This window comes from Rhinolophus ferrumequinum, chromosome 7 (assembly GCF_004115265.2).
Source record: "Rhinolophus ferrumequinum isolate MPI-CBG mRhiFer1 chromosome 7, mRhiFer1_v1.p, whole genome shotgun sequence".
NCBI classification, from domain to species: Eukaryota; Metazoa; Chordata; class Mammalia; order Chiroptera; family Rhinolophidae; genus Rhinolophus; species Rhinolophus ferrumequinum.
In genome coordinates, this window is record NC_046290.1 from 21,243,385 (window position 1) to 21,262,112 (window position 18,728).

General features: G+C 42.8%; 1 protein-coding gene across 2 annotated transcripts in view; it reads right to left on the reverse strand.

The window, feature by feature from the left end:
* The window catches only part of MTMR12 (myotubularin related protein 12), a 66,485-nt gene that overhangs the window by 15,868 nt on the left and 31,889 nt on the right, over nucleotides 1–18,728 (reverse strand). For both annotated transcript variants that reach the window (XM_033110419.1, XM_033110418.1), the window contains 2 exons: nucleotides 15,924–16,053; nucleotides 8,965–9,040 (listed from right to left, as the gene is read on the reverse strand). In XM_033110419.1, the coding sequence (XP_032966310.1) occupies nucleotides 8,965–9,040; nucleotides 15,924–16,053 (206 nt within the window). The remainder of the gene's footprint in view (nucleotides 1–8,964; nucleotides 9,041–15,923; nucleotides 16,054–18,728) is intronic.

Sequence of the window (18,728 nt, forward strand, 5' to 3'; positions counted from 1 at the left end):
ATACAGGGAAATCTATAACTTTAGTACAAAATTGCTGGATATATTCAACTTTGTTAAGCCAAGGAACAGTTCCTCACAATGAAAAAGATTGATTTAGTCTTAAAAAACAAAACTGGTCTAGGTATTCACACTCACACTTGCTTATGTTTTAACATACACCCTTTGACTTGGCTTTAGGGCTAGGAACCCAGATGATAATATCGTCATCATCATCATCAGGATAGTGGCTACAACTGGAGGATGGCTTATCATGTCAGGATTTTACATGAACTAACTCATTTAATTTTCACTCTGAGACAGGTATGACTGTTATTCCCATTAACAAGACACCGAGGCTTAGAGAGACCAAGTGACTTCCCACAGTTGCACTGACAGCCACAGCAGTATGACAATAAAGAATGTGCTCTAACTGGATGGCAAAAAGGGGGAAGCTCATCAGACAAAGTTCACACTAGAAAGAATGGAAAGTTGGCTATTCAACATATGTTGATAGGAGACATCTACGTGCAAAGTACTGAATTAGACTGTAAGTGGATGTAAACAGTGGTAGGATATTGTATCTACTTTCAAGGAGCTTAAACTCTAACAGGGAAATAAGTTTACAAAGATAATGAAGTAGAATGTGGTAAATCACAGAAAAGAATTTTAAGGAACAACAAAGGGAGGGCAAAGAAGGAAGAAATCATGTGATGACCATAAGTGACAGGTTCCAATGTTTGGATGTTTTTCTGGACCCAGTAGGTACCTGATCCTGGAGCAAAGCAATCTGCTAGTAGAGCCTGGAATGGAGGAGAGGGCGAGGCTGGTTGGGGGAGGTGAGCACAGCTGTGGACTCTGTGCCTGTATACAGGCCTGACTAAGGGCTCGAGACTGGCCCAGCCCTGCTCTGCTGACCAAGCCATTGGGCCCTGGCTCAAAGGTAAACTTAGAGGACTTCAGCTGCCCAGAGGGGACACCCTTTTTTTGCCATTCTTCTGCAATGTATAAGCCATACCTTGGGTATGCTAGCAGCAGCCTGGGTCAAGAGACTAGAGATCAGCACACAATCCAGGTGACAAGCTGCACTGCATAGAAAGTCAGAGAGAGGAACCAGTTTGGGGTGGCAGGAGAAGATGATGGGATCAATATTGGATACGTTGTTTGGATATCTAGTGCCAATTTCACATCTTTGTGACTATGTTCAGAAGGCACCTAAGATGAGGGTTATGAGCTGGGGCTTTGGTCGTAGGCGCTAACTGCCAGCTGATGTGAAAGAGATGCAAGCCCACCCAGGTAGTGAAGGGAAGAGGGATACAACTATTTTCAGGACTGCCAAAAAAGCACTGACTCCCCTCTGAGCGCCTAACAGTACTTGATTCTTTAAGATTCATAATGAGGCGGAAGTGTTAGAACACTGAGATAATACAGAGGGCCCTCTACTGTCCTCGTATTCCTTTCCAAAGTCATCCTAAGCAATGTACAGAAACCACCAGTTCGTAGCCCTCTGCCAAAGTCGGCAATATTCGGAATACCCCAGCAGCCCTGCCTCCCTGCAGGCACTCCTTCACACCCCCCAGTTCTCTGATCAAAGAGGAGAGAGAAACTCTTAGCCATGACTGGGTGACAGGTTCTAAGAAATTAAGTGTTCTCAATCCTTTTTACCTCCTCTCCTGGGGCAGAAAGGGTGGCTATTGGTGGCATCCAACCGTAATTCCTTTTCTATCTGGGGCAGCTCAGGTGAGGTGCCTCGGGGCAATTCCCTCACTATCCTGTTTGAAACAGTAAACAGAAAACCAGGGGACAACCAAGATGGCGCAGCAGGTAAATGCTGTACTTACCTTCTCTCACAACCACATCAAAATTACAACTAATCTACAGAACAATCACTATTGAGAATCGCCTAAAATCAAGCTGAACTGAAGCCTTTCAACTAAGGACATACAGAAGCCATCTCCAGACTGGTAGGAGGGGTTAGAGACGTGGAACAGGCTGGTCCCACAGCCACGTGTGACCATTAAAGATCAGGAGGGATATTTTGGCTGTGGGGATTCCCCCTACCTCCCAGAGGAGCAAGAGATCCCAGCCCCACCCGGGGCCAGGGTTCCATTGCCAGGGAGAGAAGTTCCCATAATTTCTGGTTGTGAAAACCAGTGGAGATTGTGACTGAGTGAGATGGAGGGCGGCTGCACTCACAGGCGCTCCTCTTAAAAGGACTACACGTGGACTTACCCACCAACTGAATCACTCCCTTTTTAGCTTCAGCGCTGGGGCAGAAGCTGGAAAGGCGGCAAGGACATATGGTGGGGAAGTGAGTTGTCTGGCTTGGGATGGGGGCGGGAGAGGTGGCTTTCTCCTGGACAGGGGAGCTGGTGGAAGCCATTGTTTCTTTGCTGAGCCCTCCTCCTGTGCGGATGGATACAGGCGGCCACCATATATGAGTCTCCAACATTCATTCGCCACACCCTGGTGATTCCAGACCCAGCCCCACCCAATTTTCGGACACACCCAGGCCGCTTACAGTGGCTTTTTCATGCAGACTGCCTGCCTTGGCTCAAGCTGTAGACATTCACAGAACCAGACAAGCAGCATCAGGCTTGAGCATCCTGTACCTCTGGCTGCATAGCCCTAAGCTGGCACTAGCAGCAGCCGGGCTTGGTTCGCGGGTTGGCCTCTCAAGGGGCTTCCAAGAATAGCACAGGTGGCAGCCATCTGCAGATTTCTTTCTGGCTCCCACTGAGTGGCCCCAGGTGGGGCATGGGCTGTGGCTGAAGTAGACCCACAGTGGATCCCATCCAAGGTGGTCCTAGGGCTGGCACCCCCACTGGCCAGCTTCAAAACGAGTTGGGAGCATCACCCAGCTGCCTCCAAGTACAACACACCCAAGGAGCAGATTTGGCAGGCACCAGAGGCCTGCTGAGGCAGATCCTGCTCCATAGGATCAGGTCCCGCACAATAACTCTTCCACTGTAGTCAAGGCTAGTCCTCACAACCAGTGAGCCCAAGGGTCAGAGCCTCCCACTGATGTGCAATTATCAACCAAGGCTCAACTACAAGAGGAGGGCACACACAACCCACACAAGGGACACACCTGGAGCACGTGGCTCAGGTGACCGGAAAGACTGCACCACTGAACCCCACAGCACACCTACTACATAAGGCCAATCTACTAAGACCGGAAGACATAGCAGCCCTACCTAATACATAGGAACAAACACAGGGAGACAGGCAAAATGAAGAGACAAAGAAACATGTCCCAAATAAAAGAACAAAACAAAGCTCCAGAAAAAGAAATAAACAAAATGGTGATAAGCAATGTATCAGACGCAGAGTTCCAAACACTGGTTATAAGAATGCTCAGTGATCTCATGGAAAACTTCAACACAGAGATAGGAAGCATAAAAATGGAGATGGAAACCATGAAAAAGAACCAGTCAGAAATAAAGGATACAATAACGGAAATGAAGAATATACTATAGGGATCAACAGTAGATTAGATGAAGCAGAGGATCCAACCAGCAATGCAGAAGGAAAGGTAGCAGAAAACACCCAACCACAACAGCAAAAAGAAAAAAGAATCCAAAAAATTGAGGAGAGTTTAAGGGGCCTCTGGGACAATATCAAGCGTACGAACATTTGCATTATAGGGGTACCAGAAGGAGAGGAGAGAGAGCAAGGAATGGAAAACCTATTTAAAGAAATAATGACAGAAAAGTTCCTTAACCTGGTGAAGGAAATAGACATTCAAGCCCAGGGAGCTCAGAGAGTCCCAAACAAGATGAACCCAAAGAGGCCCACACCAAGACACATCGTAATTAAAATGCCAAAGGTTAAAGACAAAGAATCTTAAAAGCAGCACGAGAAAAGGAGTTAGTTACCTACAAGGGAGCCCCCATAAGACTGGCAGCTGATTTCTCAACAGAAACTTTGCAGGCCAGAAGGGACTGGCAGGAAATATTCCAAGTGATGAAAAGCAATGACATACAACCAAGGCTGCTCTACCCAGCAAGGCTGTCATTTAGAACTGAAGGACATATAGGAGCTTCCCAGACAAGAAAAAAGCTGAAGGAGTTCAACACCAAACAAGTATTACAAGGAATCTAAGAGGGCTTCTTTAAAATGGGGGTCGGGGCGGGGTTAAGGATGGGTGAAAGGGGAAGAGATTAAGAAGAACAAATTGGTTGTTACACAGTAGTCATGGGGATGTAAGTTATAGCATACGGAATATAGTCAACAATATTGTAATAACTAGGTATAGTGCCAGATAGGCACTAGATCTATCAGGGTGACAGATGGGAATGGGGTTGGGGGCAGGGTGAAAAGGAAGGTAGTAAGAAATACAAATTGGTAGTTAATACAGTATGTGGTATATAATCAACAATCAACAATGTTGTAAACATCATGTAAGGTGCCAGATGAGCACTGGACTAATCAGGGCGATCACTTCATAGACTGTGTAGATGCCTGACCAATGTGCTATACACCTGAAGCTGAAGCAGAATAATATTGTATGTCAACTATAACTAAATATATACCATGTTTCCCCAAAATAAGACCTAGCTGGACCATCAGCTCTAATGCATCTTTCGGAGCAAAAATTAATATAAGACCCGGTATTATATTAATTATATTTATTATATTATATTATATTATATTATATTATATTATATTATATTATATTATATTATATTATATTATATTATATTATACCAGGTCTCATAGTAAAATAAAACTGGGTCTTATATTAATTTTTGCTCCAAAAGATGCATTAGAGCTGATTGTCTGGCTAGGTCTTATTTTCAAGGAAACACGGTAGGTATATATAGTCATGGGATGTGGAGTACAACATATGGAAGATAGTCAACAGTATTGTAGCAACTGTGTAAGATGTCAGAGGGGTAGAAGCTTGGGGTGGGTGGGTTATCACTTTATGAAGGGTTTAAATGTTTAACTATTACGTTCCTTTGTACACCTGAAACAAACTAGAAAAAAAAAAAAAGGAAAACCAGCAAAATTCTTAGTCAAACAGACTTCTCATAGGAATTTAGCGAAAAAGTACATGTCTTCTCCTGTTGCAATATGTACAAGTTCTGTCTGGGAAAGGGCCACAGAGTTCTCAGTATGAATGACTTGACAACAGAGAAGAATCATAGTTTGTTGATCCTGTTTATCTAAAAAAGGAAGGGGGGAATTATTATTTCATACATTTTACAGTGTCTCTCTTAATACAGCCAAAGACAGAGCTTTAGGGGAACATGTACAACTGGAGGCTAGAAAGCAGTGTAAGTAAAGAAAGGAACTATTAATGAGGTGAGAAGACCAAGAAAACGCAGTGTTTTCCGAGCCAACACAGGAATTTAAAAGGCAAAAAAGGGAGACAGTAATCAGTGATGGTATGGAGAACTGGGGCCGTGCAGGCTCAGTGCCTGCTGGCGGTCAATCAGCAGAATGAAGGAGCATAAGTCATGATGCAAGAAGAAAGGAGTCAGGGCCAGTAGAGAAAATTAGTAGACTCTTTAAATACGTTTGGCAGTGGAGAAAAGGAGAAGAAGACAGTAGTTTGACTCTTAAGGAAGGGCTTTTTCAGGTTAGCAGAGACTTTACGATGTCTTCAAGAGCAGAATACGCAGAAAGATACATGCGGAAGGGAGAAGACTGATGGAAGCAGGTTCCAGAGAGAGCAGGGCAGATGAGACCAAGAGCCCAGGCAGGGGCGTGGATGCAAGATGAAGGAAACAGGCACCCAGAAAGAAGGGGGTCTTGAGGGAGGTGTTCTCACTTGCTTTCCAAGATCCCAGTAAAAGGGGAAAGAGTGTTCCTGAGAGTAAGAGAGCTAAAAATAACAAATTCAAGAGAATGAAAAGAATGTTTACAGCAGCCCCAGGGAAGAATGGTGTCGGAACCAAAAGGAGTTAAACAAATAATAGATTGCTGAGCAGAACAAAGACCCAACAAGGCAGGGTAACAGTTTTCATGTATCCCATCAAGTATGCTGTCCTGTTTAGTGTGGATAATCTACAGCAATGTTCATTAGCCCCACAGCGAAAAAAGGTAAATACTCCGGGTCTGAGAACCGGTTGGAGGCCAAATCTAGAACGGCAGCAAGAGTATGACTGAAATTATAAACGATGGAGGTTTCCCTGAAGAGGAATAAGTGAAGGCAAGAGAAGACTAGGTGAAAAGTCAGGGGAAAAAACCATCGAGATAATGTTCTGGAATGATAGAGGTAATGGTTACACAACATTGTGAATACATTAAATGTCACTAGTGGTAAATTTTATGCATGTTGAAAGCTCTGTGTTCCCTGAGTAAATGCATAAATTCCATCTTGTAGTATTTTTCTGCTGTCCATTTGTGCCAACTCCACTAATAACTCAGGACATAAAATAAAGGCCGATGACATAATAAAGTGAGAACACCTTCCTACAATTTCTATCAAAGTTATGCTGCTGACTCGTCACCTAGGTTTAGAACATTTTCTACTTCTCAGCTCAAGGCCTGGCTAGAACACGGAATATCAAAATTCCATACACTGCTGACAGAGAGGCAGCCTACACCCACATGTGTACACAATTTGTCTTTGTTTATTCCCGCAGAGCATACCCTCTTTTCCTAGATTCATCTATGAAAGACTGAAGGACGAAGACCCTCATTTTTATTCTTCTACAATAGCAATTCTCTAAATGCAGTCTACAGATGCAAAGAGGGGAACTTAATACCGTTTCAGGTATTCTAATAACACTAAGATGTAGTTTGTCTTTTTCACTGCGTGGACAGTTGCACTGATGGTGCAGTACACTTGTAGATGAAATGATGGGTGCTTTGGCACCAGTTAAGACACTGCTACCAAATAGCACGGGTGGCCACTGCATTCTTCACTGCCACGCACTTGCAGAAAACACTTTCTGTTTCACCTGACAACACCCTTAATGGGGACTAAAAATTATTAATTGTATTAACCTTGACCATTACATGTCTTTTTAGTATTCTGTGTGATGGAATGGGAGGTAAGCACTGTGAAATACAATGTTTGCCTCAAGGAAAAGCACTTATGTGACTGAGTTTACTGAACTAGCTGGAATTGAAAGAATGATAGGCAAACTATAAGCATTCAGACTTTGGTAACTGGCAGATATTTATTCTCAAAAAAAAGAATGAAGTGAGCCTATCACTTCAAGGAAAACAACTGACAAATTGTTGCCAATGATGAAAATTGAACTTTCAAGTAAAAATTAAAATTTTGGAAAACAAGTCTCGGCCTCTTTAGCTGGACAGCTTCCCAATATTTAAAGACTTATCTGATGAGACAGGGGTGATGTTAATGAATGTTATTTTTATATTATGTAAGGAAACATGTGTCAATATTTGGATGATCTACATTGTCTAGTGAACTAATATTTTCCAAATGGCCAATGTATAATGTTATAAATCATGCATGTTTTAAGATCTATTCAAAGAGAGACCAATGGATTTTAAGAGAATGAAGTTTGTTGACTATGTTTTCAGATTCCTTATTGCAATTAACCTTTATGAAACCACCACATCAATTTTTTCATGTACCATCAAAGAACAATATTCTCAATTATTGGAAAAGGCTATTAAATATTCCTCCCTTCCCCAAATACGTATCTGTGTGAGGCTGGTTTTTCTTCATGTACTTCAACTAAACCCCAACATACCATAACAGATTGAATGAAAGAAGCAGATAGGATAGAATTCAGTCTTCTATTTTTAAAAATATAAAAACAATGCTATTCTTCTATTTTTTTTTTGGACAATATAGTTATTTTTCATAGAAATGTTATTTATGTTAACATGTAATGAATTTATTACTAAAATAAAAATTTTTTTATTAGTTTCCGGTGTACAAAACAATATAATAGACATTTATCATTTATATCCCTCACACTGTGTCAACCCCCCTCAAAAATTTTTAATGTTTCAATTTTTAATATGGCAAATACCAATAGATATAACCACATAAACAAACTGTTTAAGATCCTCAATAATTTTTAACAGTGTGAAGAGTTCTGAGACCAGAAAATATGAAAACCACTGCTCTAAATCAATGGTTGCAAGCTGGTGGGACATGAGCCAACCTGGGTCCGAAGATATGTTTTTTAAATGTTTGAATCAAATGCATACATTTAGAAGTCAGGAAAACTCACATAAAAATCCGTATCTCTGGCTGTTCCTAAGAAATCAGGACATCTGGCAAGACCAGGCCCAAATTTCCACATAGCACAAGCCTGCTAGCCCTGAGGAGCACCCCCTCCCCACTGGACCAGACAGAGGGTCTCTGCTTCACTGCACGGGCCACGCTCATTACTTGCTTGGCCTCCACATGATTCTGGGCGTGTGACCCCTGCACATCTCACCTCCCATACAGGAGTGACCTTTTTGGTGAATCAGCCATACACACAGCATAGCACTGATTTGTAATTCTCATTCCTCACTGAATTCCTTCAAGCTTGGCAACTCCCAACCACCCATTAGAAACTGGAGTAACTGCCAGTCTTGCTTTCTTTGATCAGTGACACATTAAATATGGCTTCCAACCCAGTCTATTCTGTGAAAACTCAGTAAGCTCTCCACGTTGTCTCTGGGAAAAAACATAACCACGCCCATTCAAAGATTAATGGTGCAGGCCTAAAAGAACCTTAAACCCTATTAGCTTTAGAGTGCTCGGCTCAGCCTCAAAATGATTTGGGGGTTAAATTAGGCTGGCTTTCAACACCAGACATACCTGAAATCCTCTTAAAGCTTTTTAAAGATATCTCTGCTAAGAACCCCAGTGCATCTGTGCAAACATCAAAACTCTGTCCCAGAAAGCCTCATGGCTAAGAGACTCCTCTAGGGAGTCCCTAAGATATTTTTGGATTACTCTTGGCCTGGGGACAAACTCTTTAGTACCAAAGCCACGGGCTTTAAGTAGAACAATTTGCCAAGATGGGCCGATGAGCTGTTAGGGTTTCCAGATGCACTTACTGGTATGCCGTGACCCTGAAAGCGTGACACATTCTCTTCAGAAAGAGGAGTGGGGACAACAAAGTATGCTGGCAACCTAGAAGAAAAAGATGTCATCAGTTTTAGTACTCGAGTTAATTCACTAAATATGAAAGCTCAACTTTAATGAACACAGGAAACTAAGCAGCGTGGTAGGAAATGGACCATATTTCCCTGTTAAGAACCAGTGCAGATGAACTCTCGTTGGCCAAATTACTCGGGAATCTGAGTTCAAATCCTAGCCGTGCCTCTGATTCTGTGTAACCATAGGTAACTTACCCCACCTCTCTGGGTCTGTTCCCTCATCTGCAGAATGAGGGGACTGGAATATGATATGTAAAATTATATGAATTCCAAAATTGGGAGTGATCCTTCTCATCATACAGTAACAACATAAGCACTCGTGTTGCTTTTGGTCAGACTGACACGAACACCAGTAATTATGACAACTACAGCCCACCTTTATCAAGTGCTCTGACAACATTTAAGTGCTTACTGCATGCCAGATTCTTCAAATACTTCACACGAATTATTCATTTAATCCTCCCAACAATACTATGAGGTGTGTACTATTATTGTTTCCATTTTACAGATGAAGAAACTAGACACAGCACTACTGAGGCCCTTCCCAGGGTACACAACTATTAAGTGGAGCTGGGCCTGACCCCAAGCAGTAAGACTTCAGTTTCTCCATGAGAAAATCTAGGTTCTAAAAATAACAATCCTGTTAAAAAGGGACATAAAATAGGTTTTCAGAGTTGCAGAGATCAGAGATATGCTGGGACACCATCTCTTCCTCTAGTCAGCAGATGCAGGTTTCTATTCATATTAACCCATTTAAGTTCTATCATTGTGAAGCTGTAAAGATCTTTCACTCAAAGGGCTTGAAAATAAAGCCTCAAGGGAAATAAGAATGTGTTTATGGTATAAGAACTACAATGAAAATAATCAGATGGTGTTTGTATGCGTGCTGCTTATTTGAAGTAAATCTCTTACGTATTAGTCGCGGGGAAAGATAAATTTCCTCATTGAAACGATCATAATTTGAATGCGATCGAGCCAATAGATCAAATCAATTCATAGGGGATGAAGCAACATTTTAAACACCAACGTTTTAAACAGCACATTTTGATCTCATCAAAATCCAGACTGGGAAACTCTATCATAGACAAATGGCCTGGTTTCTTCAAATAAATTACAGAAATAATGATGGTGTGAAAATCTATAGATTAAGAGACTTCAGAAACCTATCAATTGCAAGATCTCTATCTCATTGAATCTTGATGAATGATAAAACAGATAAAAACATGAAAAGTAAATTGTTTTAACAATTTCTAAAACAATGGAGGAATTTTGACACTGTATATTGAATGATATTAAGGGGCTAATGTTAAATTTGAAAGTTGTAATAATGGTTTGATGTTTATAAAAAGAGTCCTTAATTCTTGGAGGTGTACACTGAAATATTTATGAATGAAATGTGATGAGCTCTGGGATTTATTTCAAAATAATCCAGGGGAAGAGCAGAGAAAGCAGGATGAGACTTGAGTTAATAACTGTTGACGCAGGGTGATGGGGAAAGGGAATTCCTCATATTCACATTTCTTTTACACTGCTTGAAATTTTCCATTAGAAATACTTTAAAGGTAATTAGAAGAAAAAAGCTCCCATGATATTGTGATGTACATCTCGGTTTGGGAACCACTGGTCAAGGCTAAGAAACCTCAAAAACCATCAAAATGTAGAAGAATTATTTGGCTTTGAGCTTTTGAAGTGCTTGGAGTATTTTCGTATGTGTCTGCTTGCGTGGGTGGGTGGTAAGACATGCCTTCTTTACGTGTTATAACTGGAGTAAAAACCTCTTCACACATTAATGGCTCTCAAACTCAGGCTGCCCATTTAAATCACATGGGAAGACTTTATTAAAAACTCCCACTGTCCAGGCTCCATCTCAGAACTATTAAATCTCAGGAGCTTCAAAGCTCTCTGGGTGTGCAACCGGGATGAAAGCTGTTGTTCTAGAATGTCCTGCTACTCAAAGTATGCAGCAGCATCACCTGGCTGCTTAGAAGGAAAGCAGGTTCTCAAGCCCAACCCCAGAACTACAGAATAAGAATCTGCATTTTAAGAAGCTCCCCAGGTGACTTAGCTGAACAAGAAACTGAGAAGCACTGCTTAGGAATAGATGGCAACTTACAAACAGATCAGAGTTTCTCAACCTGAACAAGCGAATCACCTGTGGGGTTTGTTTCAGTCAAGATTCCAGGCTCCTTCCCCAGAGGCTCACTCTACAAAGCTGGGGTGGGGCCACGTTGCTTTAAAAAATTCACACGTCTTCCCTTACTAGTAAAGATTAAATATTTCACAATGGTGTTTAACCAGTTGATTTTCTTTTTATGTCTTTCACCGAAGGGGTCAAAAATACATCAGAACCTAGAGCATTAGTGTATGTACCACGCAGTCACTCAAGGAGCTCGCTAAGATGGACAAGAGGGGAGTTGGGCACATCCTCTCCCGTCTCACTGAACTGAGGTGGCTCTAAGGAGTCTCTGTGTGAGACTCCCAATGTCTACAAGCAAGTAACCCTCCCTCCTTAGACAGCAGTCATTTTAGTTACTTGAGATCAGAATACAAAGTAAACAGCCCCTCCAAATACAAGACAACTTGATGCAAAGAAAGTTGTATGATCTGCTCAGGGACAGCCTTAGTTAGGGTTAGGGAACCCCCTGAGCAACACCACCAGGGTAGCAATTTCTTCCTGTGGCAGCATCAGTCAAGTCCTAGGTTCCTCTGTTACACATCCTACAGGGCTAAGACCACCTGATGCCTTCCCAGGGAGATGGGAAGAGAGAAAGGCTTTGCAGGAGAAGGGACAGACTGTGGGACTGGAACAGCCAGCTCTGACCTTGGGGGAAGGTGAAGTACAGTCAGTTTCTTATTCTTATCCAAACTGATTTGAGACCCCTCTGACTACTGATGGGGCTTTCATTCGTGTATTCATTCTGTCTCCTGTTTACTGAGTCCCTCTTGAAACCAGGCACTGCACTTGGTTTTGAGGGTATAACGATGAATGGAAACAGTGTCCCTGACTCCCCAGAGCTGACAGGTGGCAGAAACAAACAATCAAATGCTGAGGCAGAGAAAAATAAACTCACAATCGCAGGAAGTGCTGTGAAGACAGGCATGCCGGGCAAGGAAAGCTCGCACAAGGAGACCCGACCTAGTCTTGGGAAGGTTCCCTGTAAGTGACACCTGAGCTGAGATCTGACAGATGAAGTGGAGGTAACTCACTGGTGCAGCTAGCAGCAAATGAGCATTCCAGACACGAGACTGCACAGCAGGACCTAGAGTGGGGGTCAGTATGGCTAGATGGGTATGTATACACAAAGTTGGAGAGTTAGGCAGGAGTCAAACCATGAAGGCATTGCAGCACTCATTCGGTTTTGTTCTATGTGCCAAGAGCAGCAGGGAACCAGTGAATCAGGAGACAAGGGGATCAGATGATCCTTAGCGGATGCACACTGGAGATGCTCTCTCGGCCTGCTACATAGGGAATGGATGCAGGGCGGCCAGAGTGGGTGGGGGAGTCCATGTAGGCAGCTACCATAATGGTCCAGCTGAGAAACAAAGCACAGCTTTTCCTGTATCACCCCCGAGAGACAGAAAAGCGTGGGAGTGGGAAGCTGGGCCAGTCCAAGGGGAGTGTGTCTGCACTGAGCCCTCTGAGCACAAAATCCTGCTAACGCTCCATTCTCCCCATTTTGACCACGAATTTGGACTCCCTGCTATATTTTGGATGTGCTGACATCTATGCAAATATCGATGAATTTAATCAGTACGTGGCAGGATTTTTTCTAAACAGTTCTGGGAGTGGGCATACCTTTTATTAGTGCCAAAATCACATTACAATCGATCATGTCCTAGGAGCAGAGCTTTCTAACCGCTTTCTGAGTAAGAGCTAGCTTTCCCTTTTCAAGCTTTGTGACTGTAAAAGGGTAGGAGGAGCTAGGAGGGAGTGGGGGGGCGGTGATACAGCATTAGCCCTGCAGGCCCCTCCCCACTGTCACCCCAGTTCTCGCTGCGACAGAACGGCTAACCTTACAAATGTCTGAGATTAATAAACATCAAAACTGATCTGCTGAAGAGGCCCGTGACAACCACGAATACAAAATGCTCTACAAAACACAGCAGCCCCATGTATACACACCGGACATACTCCAGACCCCCAGTGGATGCCTGAAACCACAGACAGTACGAAACCCTATACATACAATGTTTTTTCTTATATATACATACGTACCTATGACAAAGTTTAATTTAAAAATTAGACACAGAAATTAATAATAGAACAATTATAATAATATACTGTAATAAGAGTTATGTGAATGCGGTTTTTCTCTCTCAAAGTATCTTATTGTACTGTATCACCTTTTCACTTATAGGAAGCAGGTTAGGGCTTCTCTCTGGCATATCTGAATTGCCAGCATCGCTCCTCATGCACTTCGAGGCCATTATTAAGTAAAATAAGGGTCACCTGAACACAAGCACTGTGCTACCACGACAGTCGGTCTGAAAACCAAACAGCTACTCAGTGGGTGGGTGGCATCCACAGCACGGACAAAGGGATGATTCGCGCCCCACATGGGACGCAGTGTGCAATTTCATCCCACTGAGAACGGCACCCAATTTAAAACTTAACCCCGAATTGTTTAGTTCTGGAATTTTCCATTTAATATTTTTGGACTGCAGTTGACCGCAGGTAACCAAAAGCGTGGAAAGCAAAACCGCAGGTAAGGGCAGACTACTAAACAAATTTTATGAAACTGTTAGCAGGGTGCTGAGGAGTATGTTCCAAAGTAGTAAGATTCACATTTCTCAAAGAGGATTGATTGTGCAGAGTCATCTTTTAAAATGTAGGTCGGGCCACATGACGCCTGTGCTCAAACTCCTCCTCACTGAACTAGAAATTCTCCCGAAAGCCTCCCAGCCGGTTCCCATCCAGCTGCCCCTCTCCTCCCAGACCTCCTCTCCTGCCATTCTGCCCCTGGACGCCACACTGTCCCTCACTGCCAGACACGATTCCACCTCAGGACCTTTGCTCCTGCTGCTCCCGCTGCCTGACCAATGCTCCCCAACCAACGCTCCCCAACCGCATGCCCGATCTATTTTTCTCCATAGCACTTATCACCTCTTTTTTATTGTACAAAAATATATATATTGTTCAACAGTTACATCACTACATTTCCTCAAGAACATTTTTAGCAATAGTCTGGAATTTAAAACAACAAGTGTTTGAATGAATGATTCTTGCAAGCACCCTCATCCCATCCCAGGGATGGAACTGGAATTCACTAAGGAAAGCAATTTGCCTAAGTCTCCGTATCTAAAAAAACTAGTATTCATGGAAGATAAACTTAAAACATTAATAACTTAAATGAGATTAACATTACATAAGGCATCATGTTTCATACCAATAAACAAAATTCATGCTCTTTCAAAAGAGAATAAAATATTATCAGAGGGCATTTAGGGAAAGCTACAAGAAAATCAACTAGGTTCGGACTCCTGGGCTGGGAGTGAGTGTTCAAGCTTTGGAGTTGGGGTTTTCTTGTCGAGGTGCTGCCTGGAACCTGGGACGCATTCCTTCCACTCGGGCGCAGCACAGACCTCCTTGGCTGGTTTGGTCCTGGTGATCACAGCTTCTTTGGGACACTTGCTGCTGGCGGTGCTTCTGAAGCTCGCCAACGTCTGCATCGGGATTCCTTACTGGGGAGTGTAGAGCAGCAGGTGGCTGGGGAACTAAGTGCATGTGGCCGAGCCAGCACCTGGCCGCTGCAGGAGCAGGCACAGAAGGGTGCGGAGACCTTCATGTGGAGCGTGAGACGTGAGCGTCAGCGTGAGACTTCTCATTTCTGAGTTAGCCTCAGCCTCTCTGCCACGCTTACTACCTCTTGCTATCCTGTAAATGCTCATTTATTCTCATCTTCCCCCACTATAAAGACCGCTCTAGGAGGGCAGGGATTTTTAGGCTCTCGGTTTCCTGCTGTACCTTCAGTAGCTAAGACAACTGCCTGGCACATAGTAGGCACTCAAAAATTTTTACTGAATGAATAAATGAACTGAAGTGTTAGGTGAAAGGAAAGCAAATACATAGTATAAATTCAGAAATGGCTCTAAAAATTTTAGATTTAGATTACGAATACATTAATGGGAAAAAGACATAAATTCGCTTTTGAATGTTTTAACTTGAAGGGTTTCTTAAAAAAGCATAGTGTCGATGTGGAGAAACGGGAACCATCTTCTACTGCTGAAGGGAATGTAAAATGGAATACTCGCCGTGGTAAACAGTCTGGCAGTTCCTCCAAAAGTTAAACGCACACTTACTATATGGCCTAGCAATTCACTCCTGGGTATACACCGAAGAGAAATGAAAACACATCCACACAAAACCCTGTACCCAAACGTTCATCGCAGCATTATTCAAAAATAACCCAAAAGTCCATCAACTAATGAATGAATACATAAAATGCAGTATCTATGCCACGGAATATTATTCAATAACAAAAAAGCATGAAATTCTGATGCATGCTACAACACAGGTGAGCCTTGAAAATTATACTAAGTGAAAGAAGCCAAGCATAAAGACCACATGTTACACGAGTCCATTTACATGAAATGGCCCGAATAGGCAAATCTAAAGGGACAGAGTAGATTAGTGGTTGCCGAGGGCGGGGGTGTTATGGGTACATGGGCAGAGACTGCTAATGGGTATGGAGTTTCTTTTGGGGATGATGAAAATGTTCTAGAATTGACTGTGGTAATGGCTGCACAACTGTGTGAATACATTTTAAAACACGGCACATTTCAAATGGGTGAGATATATGGCATGTGAATTCAATCCAACAAAGCTGTCTTCTTAAAGCGCTGCGCTGAACGCTTACCTTTCGCAGACCTTGTAGCCTTCGTTGACACTCACGGCTTTGTACTTCATGCTGCCTTTGGTCCGCTCTAATTCCCAGCACCAGTCCTCAAGTGTGTCAAACATTACGGTGTGGTTCTTGGGATCGGTGGCTAACAACATAAATTTAAAAGACAATAAAATCTTGTCATGAAGAGCTGGAATTTTAAGGATGTGGAAGTGAATCCTCGGGCTCCGATGTCCTCTACTAAGCCCGTTTTCATCCAAGCAGAATGAATTCACTGCTTCATCCTAACCTTGTTCCTCTTTTTGTCATTAATCCAAAATTATGACTGAGGCTCTGTCTTTTTATACTGGAGGAAAGGAATTATTCTAGTTCCATTCCTTGCAAAAGTAATTATAGCTCCACTTTCAGTCATCTGACCATGAGATAATTTATATAACATAAAAAGAGAGGCACTAAAACTCAGGCTTAGCAAATACTAAAATAGTATTTTTAGCCCTACCAATATGCACATAGGCTGACAAACTCATTTAAATAGCATGTCAGATTCTAGAATGTGAGTCCTCCTTCAACATGAAGATAACACTGCCAACAAGAGGGTTTTCCGGTGTGACATCTGCTTACTGAAGGCCTGAAACCAATCAGACAGCCATGGTGACGGTCGGGTCTGCTGGCCAATGGCTGCCTCCCGGTGACGGGTACTTGGGCCCCTCACCCAGCCCTGCCCGGGGGAAACGCCTGCCCTTACAGCCCAGCAGAGGTGTCCTCGGCCCTCTCCAAGCCACAGCACTGCTTGCTGGCGTGACAGTGGTCTTGGAATGTGCACAAGTCAGTTAGTTCAAGCCACAGCACATCTGAAAACACCAGTCTTCTGGGGAAAATAACGTGCTTGCTAAAACTTCCACCTGCTATTTTTAATATCACCAGATCACTGCACAAAGGGTGAGAATAATGATAAAAACAGTAGTTAAACTTACACAGTACTTAGTATGTGCCAGGAACTGTTCTGAGCATATTATAATTATTAACTCAATCCTTATAACCCTGTAAGTTAGGTGATACTATTTCCTCCATTTTATAGATCTGGCACAAAAAGGTCAAGTAACTTGCACAAGGTCACAGAGCCAGGCAATGGCAGAACTGGAATTCAAACCTAGGAAGCTAGAAAGGAAATTTCCATTAAGTGATAAATGCAAACAAAAAAATTTCCCCATGGACATATATAATAATACTCCAATTCAAGCATAGCAGATCATTTTCTTAGCAATGACAGATAGGTCTTCCCTTAAATGCCATTTTATAAGCATTTAGGACCTTTCAGCCAAAGCACACTTGTAAACTATTAAGCCTGGGAATAATTAAAGATGTTCAGATTACAAAGCACCCACCTCCACAAACTCCTACTCGATGAAAAAGTCAATTAGTCAATTCACATTTATCTGTTATAACCTTTAGTATCAACAATCGGGGGGTAAGAGAAAAGGATGGAATTAAAATAGCACAGAAGATGCTTCATATCCTAGGCCTTCTGGCACAAAAAGCCACCACGAGGTAATGAAACTGCCAGGTCAATCAAGGTAAGGGGTTTGGCGCACACTGACATATGGTGGCCGGATGAGACCCTGTCCTACGCTGGGTCCAGACCAAGAATCAGGATATAAAGAAGAGGCAGAGCTTCTAAAAATAGAGGATGGTTTTTCAAATGTAAGCCCAATAAGTGTTTCTATAAATTATAGTAATCAACAAAGTCATATTTTGCACGTCTCATATCGCAACAAGCTGTTGCAAGCCAGCACGCAGTTAGTCAGCACTTGTACGTCTATCTACAGTGAAAAGATCTGTCATTCACAAAGACGAACTTACTGAATTAAGGAACAAATTTTATGTGCAGCCTAATAACAGCGCTAAGTATATTTTACATCAACATAATTCTCTTAACATAATCAGTCCTGAGTAATATGCAGTTACACTCTCAATTAACCCTCATTTGATGACTGCACCATGTGTGTCATACATTTAGTAATTTATAATCTTCACAAGACTTCAAGGGAAGCATTAACACTATTGTTTTTAAAATGAGAAAACAGAGGCCCAAGATTTAAGTGCCATCCCCAGGACCACACAGCTACTAAGCAGTTGGGCAAGGATTTGAGGTGAGGTGGGACCCTGAAATTCATACCTTTTCTACTACACCACCACCGTTTGCAAAATGCAGCCTGCTCTCTCAGATATCCACATCTCTGCACGTGTTAATCCTCTGCCTGAATTCTCCTCTGTGCCTACCAGACACTCCCACACCCTCCACAGCAGCTCAGCACAGCTGTGCCCTCTGACAGCCCTTCCTCTCCTGGCGTGGCCCGGACTTCCTCCTCCTGCTCCCACGGCCCCTTCCACCAGAGGACACATAACTCAGCTGCCTCTGTGTGACGTGATGCTCTAAGAGGCCCTGTTCCCCACCATATCCCCACAGCGCCTGACCCACAGCAAGCATTCCACACGTGTCTACTGAATGAGCAGTGGGTGACAAAGCAACTCTGCATTCCAGAAAGCCTGATATATGCCGTTAAACTAACATGCCACTTTCCTGACGAAAAGCACACAGCACACAGGATCACTAAACATCAACTTCGTGTTAAGCATAATAGGCAGAGCAAGGGAATAGACCGAGGGGAGAGACCTAGAGAAGGAAGCAGACAGACGTCTGTGGGAACCCTGTACGATGCCAGTCATTACTAACAGCTAATTCAGATGACCAAAGTTTCTTAGTTAAAAGATTGCTCTCTTTTTCAGCAAACTGAATGGAAAACATTTGGAATCCTAAGT